At 42.2% G+C, this 25,572-nt stretch overlaps 1 protein-coding gene across 1 annotated transcript; it reads left to right on the top strand.

Annotated features, from left to right (window-relative positions):
* Window positions 1-107: 107 nt before the first annotated feature.
* On the top strand, window positions 108-23,260 carry fgl1b (fibrinogen like 1B). The gene is made up of 7 exons (XM_068032807.1): window positions 108-167; window positions 3,720-3,924; window positions 15,621-15,780; window positions 16,893-16,990; window positions 17,123-17,211; window positions 17,333-17,523; window positions 21,704-23,260. The coding sequence occupies exons 1-7, from the start codon at window positions 108-110 to the stop codon at window positions 21,891-21,893; spliced, it is 993 nt and encodes a 330-aa protein (XP_067888908.1). The 3' UTR covers window positions 21,894-23,260.
* The last annotated feature ends 2,312 nt before the right edge of the window (window positions 23,261-25,572 follow it).

Genomic DNA, 25,572 nt, shown 5'->3' with positions numbered 1-25,572 from the left:
AGAAAGATGTGGAAAATAAGAGGGCCAGTCACTCCATGATCCTTTTGTGACCCCAATGCTTTTTAAGATTAAAATATATTTTTTGTAGGTAACCAGCATTGGATGCCATGATACTACTGGCCTTTCTACTTCTCTTGGATCAAAGTTTAGCAGGTCACAGAGGTTCGGTATGTGTGTCCAACAACAATATATTATCTTTTCTAAACATGTCTGCCTCCTCTCATTTTTCTGAAAGGAGTTTGATGTTGCAAATTAATTAGTGTTACGCCATTTAAAAGAAATTAACATTCTCAGGAGCTGGGTATCGCTGGGCTTGAGATCATAGAGTCATAGAGACATTTACGGCACAGAAGGAGGCCATTCAGCCCATTGAGTCCATGCCAGCTCCCACGGAGCTATCCAATCAGTCCCTCCCCATTCAATCCCCATAGCCCTGCAAGTTTATTTCTTTCAAGTGCCCATACAATTTCCTTTTGAAGTCATTGATTGTCTTCGCTTCCACCACCCCTGTGGGCAGCGATTTCCAGATCATTATCACCCACTGCATAAAAAAGTTTTTCCTTCTAATTCCCCCTGCATCTCATGCCCAAAACCTTCAAGCTGAGTCCTCTAGTTCTTGTACTATTAGTTAATGAGAACAGTTTTTCCTTGCCTAACTTATCTAAGCCTGTCATAATCTTGTACACCTTTATTAAATCTCCCCTCAATCTCCTTTCATTTTCATTTTTCATTTTAGAGGTACAGCACTGAAACAGGCCCTTCGGCCCACCGGGTCTGTGCCGACCATCAACCACCCACTAAGGAGAACAACCCCAGCCTTCCCAACCTAACCTTGTAACTAAAATCTCCCATCCCTGGAACCATTCTGGTAAATCTCCTCTGCACTCTCTCAAGGACCCTCACATCCGTCCTAAAGTGTGGTGACCAGAACTGGACACAATACTCTAGTTGTCGCCTAACCAGAGCTTTATAAAGGTTCAGCGTAACCTTCCTGCTTTTGTACTCAATTCCTCTATTTATAAAGACCAAGATTCCATATGTTTTACTAACCACTCTCTCAATATGTCCTGGCACCTTCAAAGATCTATGCACATGCACCCCCAGGTCATTCTGTTTCTGCACACTCTTTAGAACTGTGTCATTAAGTATATATTGCCTCTTCCTATTTCTTCTGCTAAAATGGATCACCTCACACACTTGTCAGTATTAAATTCCATCTGCCACCTGTCTGCCCATTCTGCTAGCCTATCTATGTCCTGTTGCAGGCGGTTCATATCATCCTCACTGTTGGCCACACCTCCAGGCTTGGTGGCATCGACAAATTTTGAGATTCTACTCTGTATTCCAAGATCCAAATTATTTATAGATAGCAAAAAAAGCAGTGGGCCCAGCACTGACCCTTGGGAAACATGACTGTCTACCATCCTCCAGTCTGAAAAACAACCATTTACTACAACTCACTTTTTTCTGTTGAGCCAACTTTTTATCCAATTGGACACTGATGCTCCTATTCCATGAGCCTCAATTTTGTTAACCAGCCTTTTAGTGAGTTGCCTTCTTGAAACATTGCAGTCCATGTTGCAAAGGTTGTAGCAAATGGTTGTTTTTCAGACTGGAGGATGGTAGACAGTTATGTTTCCCAAGGGTCAGTGCTGGGCCCACTGCTTTTTTTGCTATCTATAAATAATTTGGATCTTGAAATACAGAGCAGAATCTCAAAATTTGTCGATGACACCAAGCCTGGAGGTGTGGCCAACAGTGAGGATGATATGAACCGCTGCAACAGGAAATAGATAGGTTAGCAGAATGGGCAGACAGGTGGCAGATGGAATTTAATACTGACAAGTGTGAGGTGATCCATTTTAGCAGAAGAAATAGGAAGGCAATATATACTTAATGACACAGTTCTAAAGAGTGTGCAGAAACAGAATGACCTGGGGGTGCATGTGCATTGGTCTTTGAAGGTGCCAGGACATATTGAGAGAGTGGTTAGTAAAACATATGGAATCTTGGTCTTTATAAATAGAGGAATTGAGTACAAAAGCAGGAAGGTTACGCTGAACCTTTATAAAGCTCTGGTTAGGCGACAACTAGAGTATTGTGTCCAGTTCTGGTCACCACACTTTAATGCTATTGGATAGGGAGTTTCAGGTTTTGACCAAGTGACAATGAAGGGACGGTGATATATTTCCAAGTTAGGATGCTTTGTGACTTGGAGGAGAACATGAAAGTGGTAGCGTTTCCGTGGACCTGCTGTCCTAGCCCTTTTGGCGGTAGAGGTCATGGGTTTGGGAGGTTCTGTCAAAGAAGCCTTGGTGAGTGCTGCAGTGCATTCTATAGATGGTATAGACTGCAGCCATCAGTCAGTGGTGGAGGGAGTTGATGTTTGAGTTGGTGGATGGGTTGCCGATCAAGCGGCCTGCTTTGTCCTGGATGGTGTTGAGTTTCTTGAGTTTTGTTGGAGCTGCACCCATCCAGGCAAGTGGATAGAATTCCATCACACTCCTGACATGTGCTTTGAAGAGAAGCTTCAATGATCTGTCCTTGATCTTGTGGCTATAGTTGTATCTTTGAAATGTTATCAACGTGGACATCAGATGACAGTGGATGTAGGGTAGTTTTAGCAGGAAGCAATATAGCAATTGCATTTGTCATTTTCTTGTCTCTACCTTTTATGTATTTGGTAGGGAGTCAATGACCATGCCTTGTGCTAAGCTCCCATTGGTGCTCGGCAGTCTGCATTGTAAGTGCTTCCCTTTAAGAGAGGGGAGGGTAGAACTTGTAATGGTTGCTGCGGTCAGGAGCTAAAGAGAACAGCCTGATCCTGCAGCAGTTTCAGTGGACGGAGAGCTGCTGTTTGGACCCTGCTGACCACCATGCAGAGAGAGAGGAGGACTCTTCATCTCCTGTTTCTCCAGAGATGAGTACAGGGCTTGGACCAATGGGGCAGCATGTTTGGGGAAGGCTGCAACATCTGATTCCCATGATGGTTGCTGTGGGTCCATTGGGAATGACTCCCACTGCAATAATCGGCCCAACTATATTTTAAAATACCTGCCAGCAGATCAACTGGGGCATTGAGGGCTGATCCTGAGGCTTCATTTTTATATTGTTTTCCCTACTTGAGGATACCAACCAGGGGCCTGGGCTCAGGCTTTGTTGGGGTATGGACCTGGCCCAGGTTTCCATCCAGCACATGAGAGTGGGAGGGAAGAGGACATGGTCTTCTGGGTCTCCATTTTTCTTATTGGGCATGGAGCACTTATTTTCTCTGGAGTGGTGGGTTTGTGCATGTTTCACAGGGTTATTGGGATTTTATTGGTTTGCTGTTTTATTTTCCTGGTACTAGAGTGCATTTTGTCAACAGCTGGAAGGAGTTACATAGAATGATATCGAATTTTACTGCTCAAAAACAGACTAACAGGTCTAAGACAGTGTTCATGCTCCATTTGAGCATCTTCCCACCCTACTTCATCTAACCCTATCAACATATCCTTCTATTCCTTCCTTCCTCATGTAAATAGCTACTTTCTACTTAAGTTCTCTTCTCAAACTATAGCACTCCTCATAACATCAGTGGAAATCTCTCAATTTACTTTTTAACCTACAATTAGAACGCATTGCAACAAAACAACTGCAACAATGGTTTCTCAGACATGACAAGTATTGGCAGCGCGTTAGTGAAATTGGCTCCAGGTTTATTTTTTTCTTTTTAACAGGACCATGAAACCTGCATGATTAAAGCCTCCAAACTTCGACATCAGTTACAGCTTTTGCAGAATCAGTTCCTGCTTAGAGCTTGGTGGCTGAAGAAACTAAAGGAATATAATATCGACTGGATAATCAATAACACTGAAACAGAAAAGACTGAACAAGAAACTGCATTACATCCCAATAGTTCACATCCATTTGCATATTACCATGGTAAATATATAAATATATAAGTAAATCCACTCGATATAATAGATGAAAGGGCCAATTTTCAAAATGTCAGCCATTTGGGCCTTTTAACAGAGGAACATTGACCCCTGTTGGTGATGCCCACCAAGTTCCACAGAGGAACTGTACATTTAAGGTGAATGATCTTTGAACATTAGATAAACTGTAGTCTCGCCTTAGTACCATTGTGATGCCTGCTGCTTGTGAGGTTTAGTAAACCAAACAATCCAGATCTATGTTTGTTACATTTTGGCAACTTAACAGCAAGAATTGCGCTGGGAAACAGAGTAGTCCCAAGTCAAGATACCCTGTTCCGAAGCTTCAGAGCTAAGGCTCAGGAGTCACCTGTTTTACCAGCTCTGAAGTGTCAATCATTAGGGAAGATTTATCTGGGAATATGGGATGATGGCAGCAACATTTGGCTCAGTGGCATATCACCACTCACCCTAATACACATGCTGGAAAACAAATCTTGGTGGATATCACCAACTGGCTCAATGTTCTGCCTGTCCAGTACCCAGGAGATCTGGCAAGAAGTCAGAAAATGTTGTGATGTGAAATAAGCAAAGCAGAAACCAGCCTTTAACAGGACCACAGGTGACGTCCATAGAGTATTACACATATACCAAGAACATAGTAAATTACTTTAAATCGCCATCTTTGATTTTTTTGTGACACAGGGCAACAACAAAATCAGATAAGAGCATTAGCTGGTGTAACAAAAGACAAGGTATCATTATATACAATTCTATGTAATGGCTCCTATCGGCTGTTGGTATGGAGTCTATGTGTACACCTGTTGTTTCACACCTTGGTACTGGAGATTGCCCTAATTGAAGTGGGTTACAATCAGATTATCCTAACTTCTTGTGCAGCCTCTCTGCTGGTTCAGGCATTTACAATCCTTCATCCTCCTTTACTCAGGACTGTTGTTGTTTTCATTCAATTTAAAATAAGACCTCCTCTCAGTGGCAATGGTAATGTTATGCAGCATGATTACAATGATTCTGTGCACTTCAGTTGGCTTTTATTGTAAAATGATTCTTCAACTTTTCCATCTATCCAAGCACTGGAATCACTGCTTGGCAACATCAATGAATTGTTCAATGACTTAACAGGTCTTACTTTGTTCTCCGTTACATCAATGTACTTTGTATATCCGTGATTGTGTACTGAAGTCATGAACCATAACTCAACTCTCCCAACAACCAGCCTTTAGTCAGTCACATTATATTGAAATGCCATTATGTGTTGATCCAAGGTGCTCTGCATTCACATGCAAAATTCTTCATTGTGTATCACAGAAGTACATAGAAACTACAACATAGAAACATGCTTTTAAATTTGTTGTGTTTTCTTTTGCTTGTGCTTACTAAGACTTCAGACATTAAGGTACTAACCACACATCAGGTGTCAGTTAACACTTAAATAGTGGGCTCCTTTTGTTGAGGGTAGTAGCATGGCATTGTATTGCAAGAGAATATCTGTACATGTCTGGTTTGTTTGGTGATCAGCAGTAGATTGAGGATAAGTCTCAGCCACATGGTATGTTGTATCATTTCCTCTCTAGCAAGGTGTACTGAAAATGTAACCATATCCACTTAAAGGTGTACTACAACATCCCCCTTTTTTTGAACTAAAAAGCTCTCCTTTATATTTAAACATAACTATTTACAGTGCAAGACATATGAGCTAGAAAACTCATAGGGTTATAATTCTCTAAATCTCTGTGGTGTTTGGCTCACACACCCCAACTTAATGTTGGCTTGCGGTTGTTGGATCTCCTCACAGTGATCTTTGGGATTAGTAAGCTTGGATGTTGCATGGAAACTGGTGTTGGACCTTGTCCTAGATGCAATGGAGTTATCTGGATGTTGAGAATGAGGTATTTCTCTGATTTGCCCTTTGTTTTTCTCACAGTTGCTCCACTGGGTGTACTGACCTCGTATAACCTTTGGCTCTGGACAGATCCGTGTTACTTCAGCTGGCTGTGATGTACTTTCATGTGCGATGCCAAAATCTCACTTGCTGTCCTATCGTTAGACCAGGCAATTCTTTACCTGCCATGCCAATCTTTCATCCTCCCCTGTTTTTCCTAAAGTATCACTCTCTCATCTGGAAGGGTTGAGTGATGGAAGTGAGGTAGATTTTTACGTAGTGGCCTGCCAAATAGTTCCTCCGGTGAGGGTATTGCACTCAGAGGAGTGGCTCTGAGGTGAAGCATAGCAATATGTAGATCCTGCTTGGGTTTGCTACACTTCGGAATTAGTGATTTCACGCTACAAACCATTCTCAGCCATGCCATTGGATCTTGGGTAGTGCAGAGATGACGTAGTGTGGTCATTGCCCCACTTTTCGCACATGTCCCAGAATGGTTTCCTCATGAACTGAGGCTCGTTGTCCAAAATGACCTCCCTGACTGCTCCAAATAGGCTGAAAATGGCACTTAGTGTTACGGTGACCGTTGTGCTCAACGTATTGTGCAGTTGATGAATGATAGTTGTCACTTAGTAGTTCTCAAAAATATCCTAAGAAATCATCTCCACGGCCATGGAATAAATAGTACGCCAACTTGGCCCATGGATGAGCAGGCACTTTGTGAGGAATGAGTGATCCCTTTTGCTGACTTGGCATGTTTTCTTGGCATGCCTTGCACTGCTGCACTGTGACTTCAATGTTGTCATGGATGCCTGGCCAATAGACTGTGTTTCTCTGGCTAGTCTTCTGGTCCGATCAATGCCCATATGAGATTGGTGTAGTTGTTGTAGTATGTCACGTCTCAATGTTTCTGGTATGATGACCAGTTTTTAAGAATAACGATGAAGGGTCACTGACCCGAAACGTTAACTCTGCTTCTCTTTCCACAGATGCTGCCAGACCTGCTGAGTGGTTCCAGCATTTCTTGTTTTTATTTAAGAATATCTTCCCTGGATATACAAAGTTTGTCTCAGTTTGCCCAAAGCTGCCTCACGTGCTCATGGACATCCTGAATCGAGTCTGGCCATCCTTCTATGATCATCTTCCAAACAAGCTGTAGTGTTGGATCCTTTGCTGTCTCAACCTGTAATTATTGACATTTCTGCTGGTGAAGTTCATCAGATCCTCATGGAGTCCATCTTCTACCTCCACATCTATCAAATCAACTTGTAAATCAACGTTTACTTCTGCAGTCTTCACTGGACTGGGTAACCTGCTTAGTGTGTAGGATGTAACCATCAGATTGCTAGGTTTGTACTGCACATCGCAATCATAACCCTGCATTTTGACCAACAGGTGTTCAATGTCGGCAACACATTAGTCAATGGCTTCTTCCAAATCATCTTGAACAGTTTGTGGTCTATTTCTACCACAAATCTCTTCCTGAATAGGTGTGTGTGAAAACACATAATTCCAAACATAAAGGCTAACATCTCAGTCTCTTGATATTCAAGTAGTTTAACTGCACTGCAGACAAAACTTTTGATGCCAATGCAACAGGCTTGCCTTTCTGCAAGATGCATGCTCCTAATCCTTTCTGGGATGCATCCGCTTTGAGAGTGGTCACATCTCTGGGTCATAAAATGATGCTTCCGATATCGACTTCTTCAGTTCCTGGAAAAGATGTTGATGGTCTTCATGCCAAAGAAATGGCACCCCCTTCTTCACTAATTTTCATAGAGATAATGTTTTCTGTGCAAAATTAGGGATTTACGGAGATAAAAAGTTGAAGAGACCTAAACAACATTGGAATCCTCCTTTATCTTGGGATGTTGGCAACACATGAACATCCTCCAGCTTGCTGGGGTCAGGACAAATACCTGCACACGAGTATATTGACCAAAAAAGTTGATTTGTTGCACATTGATCTTGCATTTGTGACAGTTAAATACCACCCCTTCTTTTCTTGCTGTTTGCATCAGGAGATGTAAATTTCTGTTGATTATCCTGTTTTGTCCTCCCCACTATGGCAATGCCATTCGCTCTGCATGTGCAATCTGGTGCTGTACAAGTAATACGATCCAAATGCACCTGAACGAGATCTTGGCTAATTGATAGCCCAAAAGGAAGACGTTGAAAACAACACTGACCGAATGGAGTACGGAACGTAGTCAGCTCTTGAGACTTTTCAGCCAAATGTACTGACCAATAACCATTCTTTGCGTTTAGTTTTGAGAAAAATTTGCCTCCCGCGAATTTCAGGTTAAGCTCTTTCAGTGTGGGAATCTTGTCAAGCACTTTGTTCAGCCTTTTCGGATCCAGGCAGACTCTAAGTGATCCGTCTTTCTTGACTACACTCATGATTGAGCTGCACCAATCCATGTGTTCTTGTACCTTTCTGATGATCCCATCAGTTTCCATCTTGTCCATTTCGACTTTCAACCTAGGACTGAATGTGGATGTTACATTTGTGTGGTGGGTCAATTGATGGTAAGGCATCCTCTCTTAGATGTAAAGTTGCAGCTCGCTTGAAACTGCCTATTCTATCAAAGCAATCTGGGTACAGTGCTTTTAAATTACTGACTGAAGTGATAGGTGGATCTTTTGATACTGGTTTGCCTTCTGGCACCTGGTTGATCCCATATATCATCACCAAGGTTAGATCTTGGCATGCTGGTAGACCCACAATCACTGGACCTTTTGTCTCTATGATGTAGAACATTTGCAACATCCAGGATGACTGGTTATATTTACTCTGTATCATGATGGATCCAAAGCATGGAATGGCTGATCCACTGCATGCAATTTTTTTTACAGCAGTTGGTTTGGCCATGGACTTCCATTTGTTTGGGTACATTTCTTGTAGAATCCTCAGAAGGAGTATGTTTGCGTTCACCCAGTATCTATTTTGGTTAATAATGAATGTTTGCCAACATTTTGTGGACAGATAATCTGAATCGTGGCAAAAACTTCATATGGTGCAATGACATCTGTGTTCTGTGATATGAATGGTATGGAAAGTGTGCTCACCTCGCCTTGCATCACTCTTCATTGCCACTGTTGGCTTTGTCCACTACCTCGTGTGCTTTTCCTGCCTAATCTGCTCTGTTCGTTATTGCTGCTTGAAGGTACTGTCTGCTTGTGGTCCGCTTGGAACCTCAGCAAGACTCCTCGCAGTTCCTTTCAGCCTTTATTCTTCTGCATTGTTTCTGTCAGTGACCCTTCATGCTGCATGCTTTGCAGAAATCAAACAATGCTGGGCAACTCTTTGGCGCATGTAGAAGTCCACATCTGTTACACAGCTTCCCGGCTAGGAGACTCTCGTCAGTGTGTTCGCTGTCAAGGTTGTACATAGACCTTGTAGACTCCCGCAATGATGGCTTCATGTTTGCATCCATCCTTAAGCAGTGCGTCAATGCTGCAATCTTTGGGTTTATCTCGCAGGTCTTTCTGAAATGCATCATTTGGTGTGGATGCAATTGCTAACTCAGTGATTCTTTCTGCTAGCTTGGTGTCTGAAAAGTTGCCATATGCACCCTTTCCCCTGCACCTACTAATAAAGTGGTGTGGTCAATGGACTCGTGGGGTTGTTGGCAAAATGCCATAAACTCTAGTCTATGGATGCAAAAATTAATTTGGACTCTTAACTGGTCTTCTAGAGTTGTCCAGATTTTCTTTGGATCCCTTTTGGTCCTCTTGTGTGAGCCCAGATGTATTTAACCGATGTAGGTCTTCATTTCCAATCACAATATGGATTTTAATAGCCTGCCTATCTGGCTCAGAGACTCCCAGATGAACCAAAGCTCTATTCTTTGTTTGAACAGCCTGAAATCTGTTAATAAATCGGTATTCCAATTGATGCATGGAGATTTTGCAGTCATTTTCCCTGTATTTTCATGACTGTCCTGCTGCTTTCTGTGTCCTAAAACACTGTCCCTATCGTTTTGCTGCTCGGGGCCTGAATGCTGCAGTCACTGGGAATGCTGCAATCCCTCAGCTTTTCACAGCTGAAGCACTAGTTAAGATGGGTGGTGCTGTTGCTTTCACATGCTTTTTGCTGACTCCACCCACGAGACTTAATTGTGGTGGGGACACTGCACGGCCTGTAATGGCATCACAGATTTTTCCAGACTTTTAATTTTGTTTCCGCCGTTAACTTTCGAGACCCTTCTTGACCCTATTTCAATGACTGTGTTTGTTTTGCTTTCGCTTGCTCACAATCAATCTAGCTTTCCCATATCCTAGTAATTCACCTTCCCTGCACTGCCTGGCAGTATACCTCTCAACACACTGTTCCAATTGTTAAAACTTACAGAGCTCGATGCTCCGATTTCTTCGTTTTTTACATCACACTTTTTTTCGACTGAGTGGTTTTAACTCCAGAGGTCGTTACTGCTTACCAACCGCTTCCAGTCTCTTCACTGTCGATGGTTCTGCGCTGCACATGGTGAACATAAATTTCAAGAGTCTGCGAATCTTCAAATCTTCATCTTCACCACCACTGGCTAAATCCCACTGTGGCCACCATATTGTGTTTTCTTTTCCTTCTGAGACTTCAGACGTCGAGGCACTAACCATGCACCAGAGGTCAGTTAACACTTAAATAGTGGGTTCCTTTTATTGAGGGTAGTAGCATGGCATTACATTGCAAGAGAACAGCTGTACATATCTGGTCCGTTTGGTGATCAGCAGCGTACTGAAGATGACTCAGTTACATGACATTTTACATAATTTCCTCTATACCAAAGTGTATTGAAAATGTCACCACACCCACTTAAAGGTGCACTACAACAAAATCAATTGGTTGTTTATCCACCTCACAAGTAGTAGTTCCAAAACAATATGCCCACCCCATTTCCCTCAACAACCTCCCACTTATTTAGTTAGCATTTAATATTTATAGTAGGAATCTAGCACTAGGGACCATATAGTTAATTATAACAATTTAGGAAGGATTTAATAAGTATTTATTTTAAATTAATTTATTAATTAGTGCTAGAAATGACAGTTAGAGGTGTGAAGTGCTTCACCTGTGAGATGTGGGAGGTCCGTGACGCTTCCAGCGTTCCGGACGGCTACATCTACAGGAAGTGTGCCCAGTTGCAGCTCCTCACAGACTGCATGGATCAGTTGGAGCAGCAACTGGATGCACTTAGGAGCATGCAGGTGGCAGAAAGCGTCATACACAGGAGTTTTAGAGATGTGGTTACACCCAAGGTGCAGGCAGATAGATGGGTGACCGCTAGAAGGGGCAGGCAGTCCGTGCAGGAATCCCCTGTGGCTATCCCCCTCTCTAACAAGTATACTGTTTTGGATACTGTTGGGGGGGATGGCCTATCAGGGGAAAACAGCAGTAGCCAGAGCAGTGGCACCACGGCTGTCACTGTTGTTCAGCAGGGAGGGACAAAGCGCAGAAGAGCAATAGTTATAGGGGACTCTATAGTCGGGCACAGATAGGCGCTTCTGTGGACGTGAAAGAGACTCCAGGATGCTATGTTGCCTCCCTGGTGCCAGGGTCAAGGATGAGCCTAGGGAAGGGAGTGCAGATAATCTCAGTCATCTCATTATCAAAAAGGAGGAGGTGTTGGGTGTCTTGCAAAGCATTAAGGTAGATGAGTCCCCAGGGCCTGATGGGATCTACCCCAGAATACTGAGGGAGGCAAGGGAAGAAATTGCTGGGGCCTTGACAGAAATCTTTGCATTCTCATTGACTACAGGTGAGGTCCCAGAGGACTGGAGAATAGCCAATGTTGTTCCTTTGTTTAAGAAGGGTAGCAAGGATAATCCAGGAAATTATAGGCCGGTGAGCCTTACGTCAGTGGTAGGGAAATTATTAGAGAGGATTCTTCGGGACAGGATTTACTCCCATTTGGAAACAAATGAACTTATTAGCGAGAGGCAGCATGGTTTTATGAAGGGGAGGTCGTGTCTCAATTTGACTGAGTTTTTTGAGGAAGTGACGAAGATGATTGATGAAGGAAGGGCAGTGGATGTTGTCTATATGGACTTCAGTAAAGCCTTTGACAAGGTCCCTCGTGGCAGACTGGTACAAAAGGTGAAGTCACACGGGATCAGAGGTGAGCTGGCAAGATGGATACAGAACTGGCTCTGTCACAGAAGACCGCGGGTAGCAGTGGAAGGGTGCTTTTCTGAATGGAGGGCTGTGACTAGTGGTGTTCCGCAGGGAGCAGCGCTGTGACCTTTGCTGTTCGTTGTATATATAAATGATTTGGAGGAAAATGTAGCTGGTCTGATTAGTAAGTTTGTAGACGACACAAAGGTTGGTGGCGTTGCGGATAGTTATGAGGATTGTCAGAGGATACAGCAGGATATAGATCGGTTGGAGACTTGGGCGGAGAAATGGCAGATGGAGTTTAATCCGGACAAATGTGAGGTAATGCATTTTGGAAGGTCTAATGCAGGTGGGAAGTATACAGTAAATGGCAGAACCCTTAGGAGTATTGACAGGCAGAGAGATCTGGGCGTACAGGTCACTGAAAGTGGCAACCCAGGTGGATAAGGTAGTCAAGAAGGCATACGGCATGCTTGCCTTCATCAGTCGGGGCATAGAGTATAAAAATTGGCAAGTCATGCTGCAGCTGTACAGCATTTTAGTTAGGCCACACTTAGAATATTGCGTGCAATTCTGGTCGCCACAGTACCAGAAGGACATGGAGGCTTTGGAGAGGGTACAGAAGAGGTTTACCGGGATGTTGCCTGGTCTGGAGGGCATTAGCTATGAGGAGAGGTTGGATAAGCTCGGATTGTTTTCACTGGAACGACGGAGGTGGAGGGGCGACATGATAGAGGTTTACAAAGTTATGAGCAGCATGGACAGAGTGGATAGTCAGAAGCTTTTTCCCAGGGTGGAAGAGTCAGTTACTAGGGGACATAGGTTTAAGGTGAGAGGGGCAAAGTTTAGAGGGGATGTGCGAGGCAAGTTCTTTACACAGAGGGTGGTGAGTGCCTGGAACTTGCTGCCGGGGGAGGTGGTGGAAGCAGGTACGATAGCGACGTTTAAGAGGCATCTTGACAAATACGTGAATAGGATGGGAATAGAGGGATACGGCCCCCGGAAGTGCAGAAGGTTTTAGTTTTGGCAGGCATCAAGAATGGCGCAGGCTTGGAGGGCCGAATGACCTGTTCCTGTGCTGTACTGTTCTTTGTTCTTTGTTCTTATTCTTAAACTGTTGACATTGTCTCTGCTTCAATGTCTAATTCTGATGATGCATTCATAGCCTCTGTGTAAAAAGGTTTATCCTGTTCTCTGTCCTGAACTGACATTTAAACATCTACATTTGTCTAAATCCTTCTGTTGTAGATCCCTCAATTATTGCCAACCAGTGATATAGGTAAAGGGGGAATGTTCGAGCACCTCCCAAAATGTCTGATTCTTTTTAATCACACCACTTCTTTGAAAAGAACATGCCTTAGATCACTTGACAAAACATAGAAACAATGGGCTGAATCTGCCTGCCCCGCACAGGTGGCTTTGGAGGCAGGGTGGGATGGTGGGGGGCAATGGCAATTTTGATGGGATCGGGTCAGGCTGGTTCCGGGACATGTTCGTGCCTCTGATACTTAACTTGGATCCAGGCTCCCAGTGGCAATATCTATCTGCCTGGCAGTGGCAGGTAACCAATTCAGGTACTTAATAGGGCAATCAGTCCCTGTTCTGGCAATGGATTGAAATTTTCCCGACGGTACATGGCACACCACCTCCCCCCCACCCCACCCTACCCCAGCTGTGTCAGGAGCCTGGCAATGCCCAGGGAACAGATTCTGAGCAGGAGATCCAAGATGCGATACGTTTGGGGCCTTTTATTAATTTTCAAATGCTCAGGTCTCCCCAAACAGAACGCATGCCATTGCAACCACTTCATGTAGACTGATGTCTCCTCTAGTGCTGCATCTGCTGCAATGGCAACTTCTCCCTTCCTACTCAAGGCACTTCCGTAGTGCTGTTTCCACTCCTGCTGCTGGCCCCTCAGCAGTGCCCACACCACGTAGGATATCGGCAGCCCTACCCACAGGCTGCACTGAACAGACGTCCTGACTCTGGAACCCGGCCCTAACTGTACAGGACTCCCAGATGCGGCTTCTTAATTGGCCACCTCCGGGAAAATCGCGCCTGACATCCCGCCACAGCCACATCTGCATTAGTCAGACTTGTGCTTTTAAATCTCTCCAGGGACATTTCAATGAATAGCAGCAAAGTTATTGATAGACTAATGACACAGAAGTTTTGGAATGCACGACCTGAAAGGGTGGTGGAAGCAGATTCAGTAGTAATTTTCTAAAAGGAATAGGCTATATACTTGAAAAGGTAAAAATTTCAAGTATATTGGGAAAAAGAGGAGTGGGATTAATTGGATATTTCTTTCAAAAAGCTGGCACAGGCAACAAATAGCCTCTTTCTGAATTATATGATTCTATGAACTCAGCAATCGGACTTTGCGCTTTTTTGTCCGACAAGTCTTTTTTTTTTCTTTTCATTTGTTTTATTTGGGTAGTTAGATTAATAGCTTAATAATAGGTTCTACATTCGATAGCAACCAATAATGGACAGTCAGTAATTAGCACATTGTACTCCTGACCCAAAGAGAGTGGCCCATTGACCTTCATAAGTTCAACCTTAAGCCTCTGGAATAAATCCAGTGAGCTGCTGGCATCAGGTCTTCAAATTTTGGCCAAATTGGATACCGAACCAAGCTGTGAGTTAGTCGGGGTGGGGGCAGGGAGGCAAACAGGAGGCAGGCGAGCACACACTAGCAGTGGCCACAATGTTAATGTGGAGAAAAGAGGAGCACCCCTGCTCACCTTGGCTCTACATATAAGGTAAGCTATAAAACACTTGGTTCCGTGGCCTCCAGCAGTCCCTTCAAGTGCTTTATCCCTTTAAGGACTGCTGGTTAGGCCGATACACGGCGTAAAAAAACGAGTTGGAGTTGGTGCTGCCTAAAACAAGGGTCTCCAATGAATTTAGTGGCAGTCTGAATGGAGTGCAAATCTGTCATTATTGCACCTATTCTATGCCTGTAAAACAGGTGCAATCATGTTGAATTGAAGCCCCCTTTTTCTCTAATTGAGTGCAGTCAATGACACCCAAGACTTTGGAGATGGCAGCACTGAAGCAGAGTTATGCAATCTCTCCCCTGTTCTATATTACTGTGGTGATGGATAAGCCTGTGACTCCAGTGCATCAGTCACATCCCAATTCTGTACTGCCCATTAATGCCCATTAAATTGCCAGCGCATGAATGGAATCAGTCTGTGGTGAAAATAGTTCAGGTCATCTTCAGTCATCTGCAACTATTTGGCAAACTTCAGTGATTGTCTATCTGGAGAACCTCCTCTAGCAAAGCTTCTCTATTAGTTTCAGGTTTGACATTCCAGCCCTGTAGACCCTTTCCCACATACAAGAGTATATCACTTGTGTTTCCTAATGTCCTTCACTCCACTCTATTCATCAAATAGTTTGATGGGAGCCATGATTGAAACAGAATCCATGCTGTTGTTGTCTTGCTTAATTTTATTGTGTCACTCCCATACACTGAGCTGGTTGGTTTCTCACCAGATGGCACGGACACAAGTTAGCATGAAGAAAATGAGGTGAAAATCTGCATCCTGTTGCTCCATAGGATTGTAGCCCCTACCAAGTAACCTTCAGAAAACTTTATTTTGAAACATGGTTTGAAACAAATGATAGTTTATTAATTTCTGTTTTTACATGAATTGATTATAATAATTTCCACTTTGTGCAGATTGTTCTGGTATTTACAACAGTGGCAAAACCACAAGTGGGTATTACAGAATTGAGCCAAAACCTATTGCTGAACCATTTCTTGCATACTGTGATATGTCAGATGGTGGTGGATGGACAGTTATTCAACGTCGTAGTAATGGAAAGGTGAATTTTAACAGGTAAATGAACTCCATTAATGTCAAACCATACCATAGTGAGACCTTGCCAGTGATTCTTCAATCATGCTACTTACTCTCTTTTTAATTTCAGAGTTTCTCGTATTCCCAGTTTTCCTTTTCACCTGCAATCTTCTTTCTTTTATTACCAGCTCTCCAATTTTTAACAAGAACTGCACATATATTATAAATCGCTCGCCAATGGGCATTTTTAAAAATGGCCACATCTTACACACGTCCATAGTGTTTCTAGATGTATTCTGAATGGCACCTAAGACACGATATAATTATGAAAGTTGTCTGTTCAATATACAGAAATCCTTTGGTTTTGTACTGTCTTTCTTCCATCCATTATCATATTGTAAAATAAAAAGCAGTGTCTTTTTTGGACTCCATTTATAAGGACTTTCCACACTATATTACTGCCTTAATGCTTTACTGACGAAAATTAATTGACTGCCGGTCATGTCCAATTTGTACTACTGAATACCATTTTATTTTCACATGACAGTGCAATTGTCCACATAACACTGCCATTAGTCTCAATACAGGTTAGCTGCAAATAAAGTCTTTTGTGATACTGCATCCTTAGTGATACAATGATGGTAAAATGTCCCGAACTCGTCAGAAACATTGACTCTCAATAAAACTCATGTTTTAAGAAGTACTGCTGCCTAACTTTATAAAAATAAAAATGATCGTCTCTTTTACGTTGAATTGCAAGTCAGGGTCTTGAATGACTCATGGGTTTATCAAAGCAATTTTGAACACTCATTTTGAAATGAGGGCTCTATAATTCATCTCCCATTAACTCTAATTCTATAATTGAGGTTTGCTAACTGCAGGATGCTATTTATACAACAGCATCCAAATATTATTGATGTTGTAATTATCAAGCAAATCAGGGAGTTATTACTTGATTAATAATTGTACCCACAAGCCATAGAAATCATAGAATGTAGCAAAACTGTGAGAATAACTAATGTCTGAAAATGACTAGACATAAAACTGCATTTAACTGAAATAAAGATAAAATTAATAGACATGTCAACAGATTTTGTTCTTCACAAAATTTAAGTTATCTGTACGAGACTTGCAATTTATACTTTCTTCAGAGGCTGGGATGATTATAAATCAGGTTTTGGATCATTTCAAGGGAGAAAAGATGAATATTGGCTTGGAAATAAAAAGATACACCAAATTCTAGATGCAGGTAAGAGCATATTTAACTTTGAAGTGTTGACCCAGTCCTAACTAATATAAAGGACATAATACAGCTTGAAAGTTTTTACAAACATTAATAATCACAAAATAGACATTTTGACTGGTAATAATTTCCTTGCAGGGAAGTATATTGTAAAGATAGACCTCACTGATTGGAATGGAGAAAAGAGATATGCTACCTATGAAAAATTTAGCATTTCAGATGAAAAGGTGAGAGAAGTTGAAACTTGTTATAGATGATGTTGTTTCGCAATTGTATTGCCAATTAAGTTATCATACAGTGAGTGCATGTTTTTTGTTAAATATATACCTTTTTTGCTCCTTAAACCAGGATAAATACAGGCTAACATTTGGAGCCTATGGTGGGAATGCAGGGGATGCATTGTCTGGTGGTTTGATCCCAGAAGTGCAGTGGTCAGCTTCTCACAATGGGATGCAATTCAGCACTTCAGACCAGGACAATGACAGATACCTACAGGGAAGTTGCTCTCAAGAAAATAAATCTGGTTGGTGGTTTAACAGGTATACAGCTACATTTATTTATGAAATACTGCATATAAATGTATGTATACACATTCTTTATTAGAAGGAATAAATATAGTGAACCATAATTTGCTGTCAAAATAATAGTGAGGCTAATGCATTCTCCACAGCAAATCATGGCACATTTATTTTGGTCGTCTTGTCCGGTGACCATATCAACAGTCTTAAGTTAAATATGACAGATCATTTATAATAACTTTCTACATTGTACTGTTCAGTATCTTAAACTCAACCTCAAAACAGTTCCCTTTACAGCACTAATGCAACAATCCCATTTTCCACACCCTCTGTTAAAAGGGTGATCCAGTGACCTCTGCTGGAAGTGCACAGGTGTGGTCATTCGGTGAAGACAGGACTCCATTTGGTTGTAATGTCCCTTAAAATCATAGAAATTTATAGCGCAGATAGGGATCATTCAGCCCATCACACCAGCAGCAGCTCCCTGCAAGAGCCAGCCATTTATGTCCCAATTCCCTGCCCTTTCCCAATACTTGTTTATAATTGCTGAGGTATTTATCCATTTCCCTTTTCTACGCAATTACAAAATTCTGGTTCTCTACCTTTTTGAGTAGCACACTCCATGTCCTATCAATCCACTGTGTAAAATAAGTAGTCCCCACATAAAGTTGGGATAAATCAAATTTCCCCTAGTGCATTAGGGATGCTGCATGTATCGATATGGGGATCTGAAGCATATTAAGCTCCACCTAGTGGTGACGTGGTCTCCTCAGACTACTAGCAAAGATCGGATGTCCACCAAAGCTACTAAGTGTCATCACATCATTCCATGACAATATGAAAGGCACAATTCACAATAGCGGTGCCTCATCAGACCCCTTTCCTATCGTGAGTGGCGTGAAACAGGGCTGTGTTCTCGCATCTACACTGTTTGGGATCTTCTCACTGCTGCTCTCACATGCATTCAAGTCTTCAGAAGAAGGAATTTTCCTCCACACAAGATCAGATGGCAGGTTGTTCAACCTTGCCCATCTTACAGCGAAGACCAAAGTACAGAAAGTCCTCATCAGGGAACTCCTCTTTGCTGACAATGATGCATTAATATCCCACACAGAAGAGTGTCTGCAGAAATTCATCGACAGGATTGCGGCTGCCTGCAACAAATTTGACCTAACCATCAGCCTCAAGAAAACGAACATCATGGGACAGGACGTCAGAAATGCTCCATCCATCAATATCGGCAACCACGCTCTGGAAGTGGTTCAAGAGTTCACCTACCTAGGCTCAACTATCACCAGTAACCTGTCCCTCGATGCAGAAATCAACAGGCGCATGGGAAAGGCGTCCGCTGCTATGTCCAGACTGGCCAAGAGGGTGTGGGAAAATGGTGCACTGACACAGAACACAAAAGTCCGAGTGTTTCAAACCTGTGTCCTCAGTACCTTGCTCTACGGCAACGAGGCCTGGACAACGTACGACAGCCAAGAGCGATGTCTCAACTCATTCCATCTTCACTGCCTCCAGAGAATCCTTGGCGTCAGGTGGAAGGACCGTATCTCCAATGCAGAAGTCCTCAAGGCAGCCAACATCCCCAGCATATACACCCTACTGAGCCAGCGGTGCTTGAGATGGCTTGGCCATGTGAGCCACATGGAAGATGGCAGGATCCCCAACGACGCATTGTATAACGAGCTCGTCACTGGCATCAGACCCACCGGCCGTCCATGTATCCGCTTTAAAGATGTCTGCAAACATGACATGAAGTCCTGTGACATTGACCACAAGTCGTGGGAGTCAGTTGCCAGTGATCATCAGAGCTGGCAGACAGCCATAAAGATGGGGCTAAAGAGTGGCAAGTCGAAGAGACTTAGCAGTTGGCAGGAAAAAAGACAGAAGCGCAAGGAGAGAGCCAACTGTGTAACAGCCCCGACAGCTAATTTTATCTGCAGCACCTGTGGAAGAGTCTGTCACTCTAAAATTGGCCTTTATAGCCACTCCAGGCACTGCTGCACAATCCACTGACCACCTCTAGGCACTTACCCATTGTCTCTCGGGACAAGGAGGCCAAAGAAGTGGTGAAAATATACAGCTGCAGGCATGACTGGGTTACAGAAAGCTGATGCCCAAATAAAGATTGTACAACATTCACAGCAAATTTAATGTAAATAGATATTTGACCTACGGTGCTATTTCTGTATATTTAAGCCAACAATATCTCAAGGCAATCATTCATTGCTGGCAGAACCAGTAACGATGAAACATGGTCGTCATAACTTCAGAATTGTAGAGGACAAATAGGATCAGTATTGCTTTATGCTCTTAGCACTGGAAGGCAATGAAATTTGTTTTTAAAAATAACATTATGGAAAAACCATTTATCTATAGCTACCATTAAACTAACTCAAATGATAATTTAATGATTCAGACATAACCTAGATTTTGTGCAGGAAACCGGGCTCCCGGCACCAGGCCGAAAAATTGGGGGGAAGCCCCGCCTCGGCCTTTCGCGCACCCCCCAGCACAAACCTCCATTGTTGCGGAGGCGACATTTCCGGCACCATGATCTCCGTCCCTTTAAAGATGGGGATCCCATCGCCAAGAGCTGCTGGCCAATCATAGGGCCGGCAGTTCAGCTGTATCAGCAGCACCACCGGGAGCAGTGGTCACTGCTGGTACTGCAGAGGCCTCGGATCTAGGCCCAGCGCTGGAACACAGGACCTCAGGTAAGTGAGGCAGGGCCAGGCCAGAGGCCCCAGCAAGGGGAGGTGGGGGAGTGATCGTGAAGTCCAGGGGAGGGGGATCCTGGGATGGTTGGAGGGTGCACTGTTTCCTAGCCAGGGCCCTTGTGGGCCGTAGATTTCCCATTGAGGAGGGATTCCCCAGACTGCACGGAGGGCACTCCATTTTACAAGGCATCCTCCTGATGTGGCGGAGACCACCCCACCCCCGCCCACTGCAGATAACATCCCAGCCGAGGCCCTTAAATGGCCGCTAATAGGCCATTTAAGGGCCTCAATTGGCCTCTGGGCAGGAAGGCTGTCATCGGTCTATCCCACCCCCGGGAAAATCGCTAGGTGATGGCAAGGCGATGGGTCCTGTACGCCACCTGCCCCCCTACCAAACCACCCATCGTGATTCTCACTGCCACCCTGCCTCCAACCCTGCCTCGGGGACCCATAAAATCCAGCCCATAGACTTTTTTTTTTAAAAATTATATGCCTTCTATTTCAATGCAATTCATTAGAAACCAGTTACAAAGTTCCACTTAGAAACTTACAGGAGTTTATAATAAGGAGCAAAAACAGAAAATTTGAAGTTTACACTTCTCTTATTTTTGTGTTTTTTTTTAACTTATCTTATTTAATATGAAAACTGTGGGACACTACCTGTTAAATATTGTGACAAGCATTTAAATTTATCCCAAAGTGATGAAAGCTTGCTTTCTTTATGGGATGCAGGGGTCTCAAACAAAATGTGTTTGGCTAGTCTCAATCTAGTTCCGATTGTGTGTAGTCCAGTAGCTCATGGGTGTTCACGTTTCAGCATTTGACACCAAATCATTCAAAGTGATCATCAATAAGTTGAACAGAAATGCAACACACATGCAGAAAATGCTGCTGCTGTGAAGTTAACCATTAAGCAGACTGTTGGGGCAGCATGGAGGGAGCTGCATTAAGCATCAAGTATCGAAATTTATACTCTGAGCCGAAGTGCTTAATTCCAAAACTGGGTAGAAAAAGTAGATATAGTTGCTCATCACAGATAAGTCTTTTTCTCTCTCTTTCACACACAAATGTCAATATAATATATTTGTTGTGTATAAGAATCAGACAAAAATTGTTTCTGGATTCATACATATTGGCTCTGACCACTTGAACTTTTGAGAAGGAGGGAGAAATAGGTCAAATTCTAGATTTTAAAAGAGCAGAATTTTTAAAGAAATCCTTTTAAAGGAAAGTGAAACATTTAGTGGAATTTTACTCAATGAGAATTTAAAGGGGCTAGAAATTTGCCTCGGGCAATGGCAGAAAATGAATGGTCTGGGATTGGCCGCCCATTAATCAGTCAATGGAATTATATATCGGGCACTGTGCAAATTTCTAGCCCAACTTGTTTATGTAACTAAATGTGTTAAATTCTTTGATTCTCTGCTAATCTTTTTTTAAAAATCCATCTCTTTCATTTTCACCCAAAATCAAAGGTGCCATACAGCCAACCTTAACGGAAAATATTATCGACATGGCAACTACACTGCAAAGTACGATAATGGAATTCTCTGGTACACCTGGAAAGGATGGTGGTACTCTCTGAAATTCACAGCAATGAAAGTCAGACCACTCTACTTCTTTGCAAGTGTTGGAAGTGGAGATTATGACAACAACATTGGGTAGTATTTGCTTGACAAGGAACTGGATCTTTAATATTATACACCAGGTTACTTTACCCGGATAGGAGAGAAATATTATAGAGTCAAACTTTTGTACTTTGCAAACTGTGGCATTGTTAAATAGGTCATGGCTAAACTTTTGTAATTTTGATGGAAACCTGTGTCAATCCATTTTAAATAGTGGAATTACCATTCTGCAAATAACAAATAGGATAAAAAGGGAGCGGGAGGGGAGAAATTCAACTTACAGATACTCATTTTGTGCCTTTGATGCCTAAGGCCCAGTTAATCCAATAATTAGGTAAGCCTGTAAATGGGCAAGTAGCCTGGCATCCTGAAACAGGTGTAAGGCTGCTTAAAGATAAATTCAAGGTCCTATGCTAATTAAAGGCACTGCCGCAGGCTGCTCAAAAAAAATGGCCACAGAAATTCTCACATTTTATTGGACAGAGGAGAAGCAGTTCGGCTTCTCCTGGTCCCCCCCCCCACAAAAACTCCAATCCATTGTCAATGCTCCTGTTCCCCCAGACCCGACTTATCATCCAACTCCACGTCAGCGATTGCCTGCTGTCCCTAAACTGCGACCTGTTTTGCATCCACAGTTCGCTGACGACATTTAAATAAAGCCCAAAGTTGGATTTGGCACGGGCCTTAGAACAGCATGACCAACCATTACATTACCGAGTTTGTGACTATTCTGGGCAGAAGTCACATTTCTTGGTCAGGGGGTCTTAAGTGATATTCTGAAACTAATATCTGAAAGACATTCGGGCATTTATTATCTTACTTCATTAAGTGTGACATTTAAATCAATACTGAGCACTTGTTTATTGTTTTATCTTTAAGGAAACATTAGAGTAAATCTCTAAGGTTGAAAGCATATTTTTGATACTGCATTCAACTGAGCTCTTTAACTGAAAATAACATTTACTTCCAATTGCCATATATAGTAAGCTTTAATGCATTGGAATTCATGAAGTGTTTTGAAATCAATATGAATGCACAAGATCTGAGAAATAGGAGTTTAGTACAATGCTTTTCCTCTTGAGGTTGACTGACTGAAAATGCTTTATACAATAAGTATAACAATAAGATGCCAGCTTGAAATAATCAAAGTCTCGCTATATAACATTAAGCGAGGAAAATTTACTTTTCTCTTAAAGAATGCAGTAATTTAAAACTCTTTCCATCCATGTGTAATGCCAAATGGATATCAACTTTTAGACTATCAGAAGATCAATGTTATTTCTAGTCCCTCTGTGTTGGCCATTTTTCAGCTTGCATGCTGTGATGCTGAAATGGAAGCTAATATTACTTTAATAAAGCTATACATATAACTCTGTAATATTAACCCTATACAATTAAAATAAACAGTGTGATAAGCAAACTTATGGATGTGTATTCCTGTGCATCGTGTATTTTCCCCATTCTCTCCCCTTTGTTATTTCTTTCACTGTAGCACTGTCGGCTAATGTTAGATCAACTATGTATAATAAATAATGCCCTATTTTCCAAAAGGCTAAAACCTGACCCCAAAAGGCCATTATTTCAACAGTCACCATATCAACCATTTTACAAATATTATAGTTTCTATATTTTTAAAATAGTTTACATTGTATCAACATAATAGTAAAAATTTGTGCTGAATCACCTATAAATATTAATTTTCAAAAAGTCTGCAATTGTAAGAACATATAGTTTAAACCCCCCCTACAAAAAAAGGCTTTTGCTTAGAATGACTGTTTTCCTTTCTGTGTATCTTGTATGGTTGCAATCAATTGCAGGTACAGAACATGAACAGGAAGATGCAGTTTTGCTCAAAGATGACTTGAGAAATACAGTTTAGGGAAGATATACAACCAGTCTTCTTTCTAGTGTTCTTTCCCTCTCTGTTTTTCACCCTGTACCCTTCCTTCCTCGAAGATAGTAGGTCAGACAGGGGACTGGCGAGTACAAGAATGTGATTGAACTGGGACCTTATTGGTCTGTGTGGTTCAGTATGCATTTTAGGCCATTTGGGAAACTCTTAATTATCACCAAATCCTTTTATTTCTCTGCCATGCACCATTCCAGTCCACTATGGCAGGCAGGTGTCCTTTCATCAATCACCTACTAACATTGGTCAGTAGATATGCAAGAATGGCCTGTAGTGACTTGGCTTCTGATTTTCCCCTCCATTTTAGGAGGTACCTTGCCTCCATTTGGTATCATCATCTACTTCCACGCACCCACCAACAACCTGAATGTCTGAAAGCTCTTAAGGCAGAAACCCATTTCCAATCCGTGCTGCAGTACGTTAATGAACCATCATACTGTCCCATCAGTCCACTTTGTGTTATCTGACACAACTAAAGTTGCATCTCCCATATTAAATAATGTTCACCAAAAATTGGATTTAACAATTATTTGTGTTCAGAGATGTTTTTATGTGTTTTCCCCAAGATCAAAATCAGAAGTGCCACAGACCCACATTCTATGCTGCTTGGTCCAGATAGATGGGAAATACCAAGGCAGAATCGAGTTCAGTACCACATGTAAACAATATTTCAATCTTTGCTTTAGGAAAATTGGGGAAAATCTCCAAAGGGATTGTATTAGATGGAGTTTTTATTCAAATAACATTTTAGTATAAATGCTACAGGATTCCATACTCTGTATTTTTAATACTTGCCGAAAATTCTTAAATTATGAACTCAAGTTGATTTTGAGGATGCACAATTTTAAAATGACATGAATTGATTGATCTACACCTGTTCTTCCAAATACAGACACCCTAACTTAACATTGGAATTCACAGTCTGGGAGTTAATTGAAAAGACAAACATGTTTATAATTCAGCTGCCTGTCAACCCATTAAAAACTTGAGACTAGATTTTACCAGCCTCTCGGCGTCAGGGGTCATGGTAGCTTGGTGGGGGGAGTTATGGAAGAGGGGCTTCCAGCTGTTATTTAATTTTTGTCACTCAATGTGAACTGAATGTGGCTTTAAAAATGTAAATTCAACTGAAGGGTTTGAAAACCTTTAAAAATGGCTCCGGCACCTGCACGGTGGCGCTGGACACTGTTGCTGGGGACGGAGCGCCCGCCACCCCTACATCATCAGAGGCGGGCCATCCACCCCCTCCATGTTAATGAGCCACCGTACAAAATATTGCGGCAGCTCGGTGGCACGCGTCTCATTCGTCCGCTGCACGCTTTTTGAAGCTAATGGCGAGTTATTAAAATTCAACCCCTGGTCTTATCCAACCCCCTGGTGCAAAGATATTTTTGTACATTTGATGTTCAAGTAAAAAATCTTATAATTTTACAAATTGAACTATAGAGATGTTTTTCAGTTTTTTTTTATAAGTAATCATATTTTTAAAAAAAGGTGATATCCAAATTGTGGGATTATGCAGCTTTAAATTCTTTTGCTTTTCAAAAAATTTATTTTAATTTTTTTCATATATTATACCACTTTCTGGTATTCTATGAAACTTCAGTGTTAAGTAACATACTGCACATATTCTCCATGATAACACAACAAGGTCAAATAAAGGATGACTAATTTAACCAGGAAAAATAGTGTCTGTCCATTTTGTTGTCATACTAAACACACAAGCAGAAGGACTGTTAGTTCCATAACAAAGTCGGTGTATTAAACAGTACTATCTGATTCTTTTTGGGAGAGAAGAGAAATTAAT

Source organism: Heterodontus francisci, chromosome 6 (genome assembly GCF_036365525.1).
Source record: "Heterodontus francisci isolate sHetFra1 chromosome 6, sHetFra1.hap1, whole genome shotgun sequence".
NCBI lineage: Eukaryota > Metazoa > Chordata > Chondrichthyes > Heterodontiformes > Heterodontidae > Heterodontus > Heterodontus francisci.
Note: the sequence above shows the minus strand (reverse complement) of the source record. Positions and strands in the feature narration are given on the sequence as shown.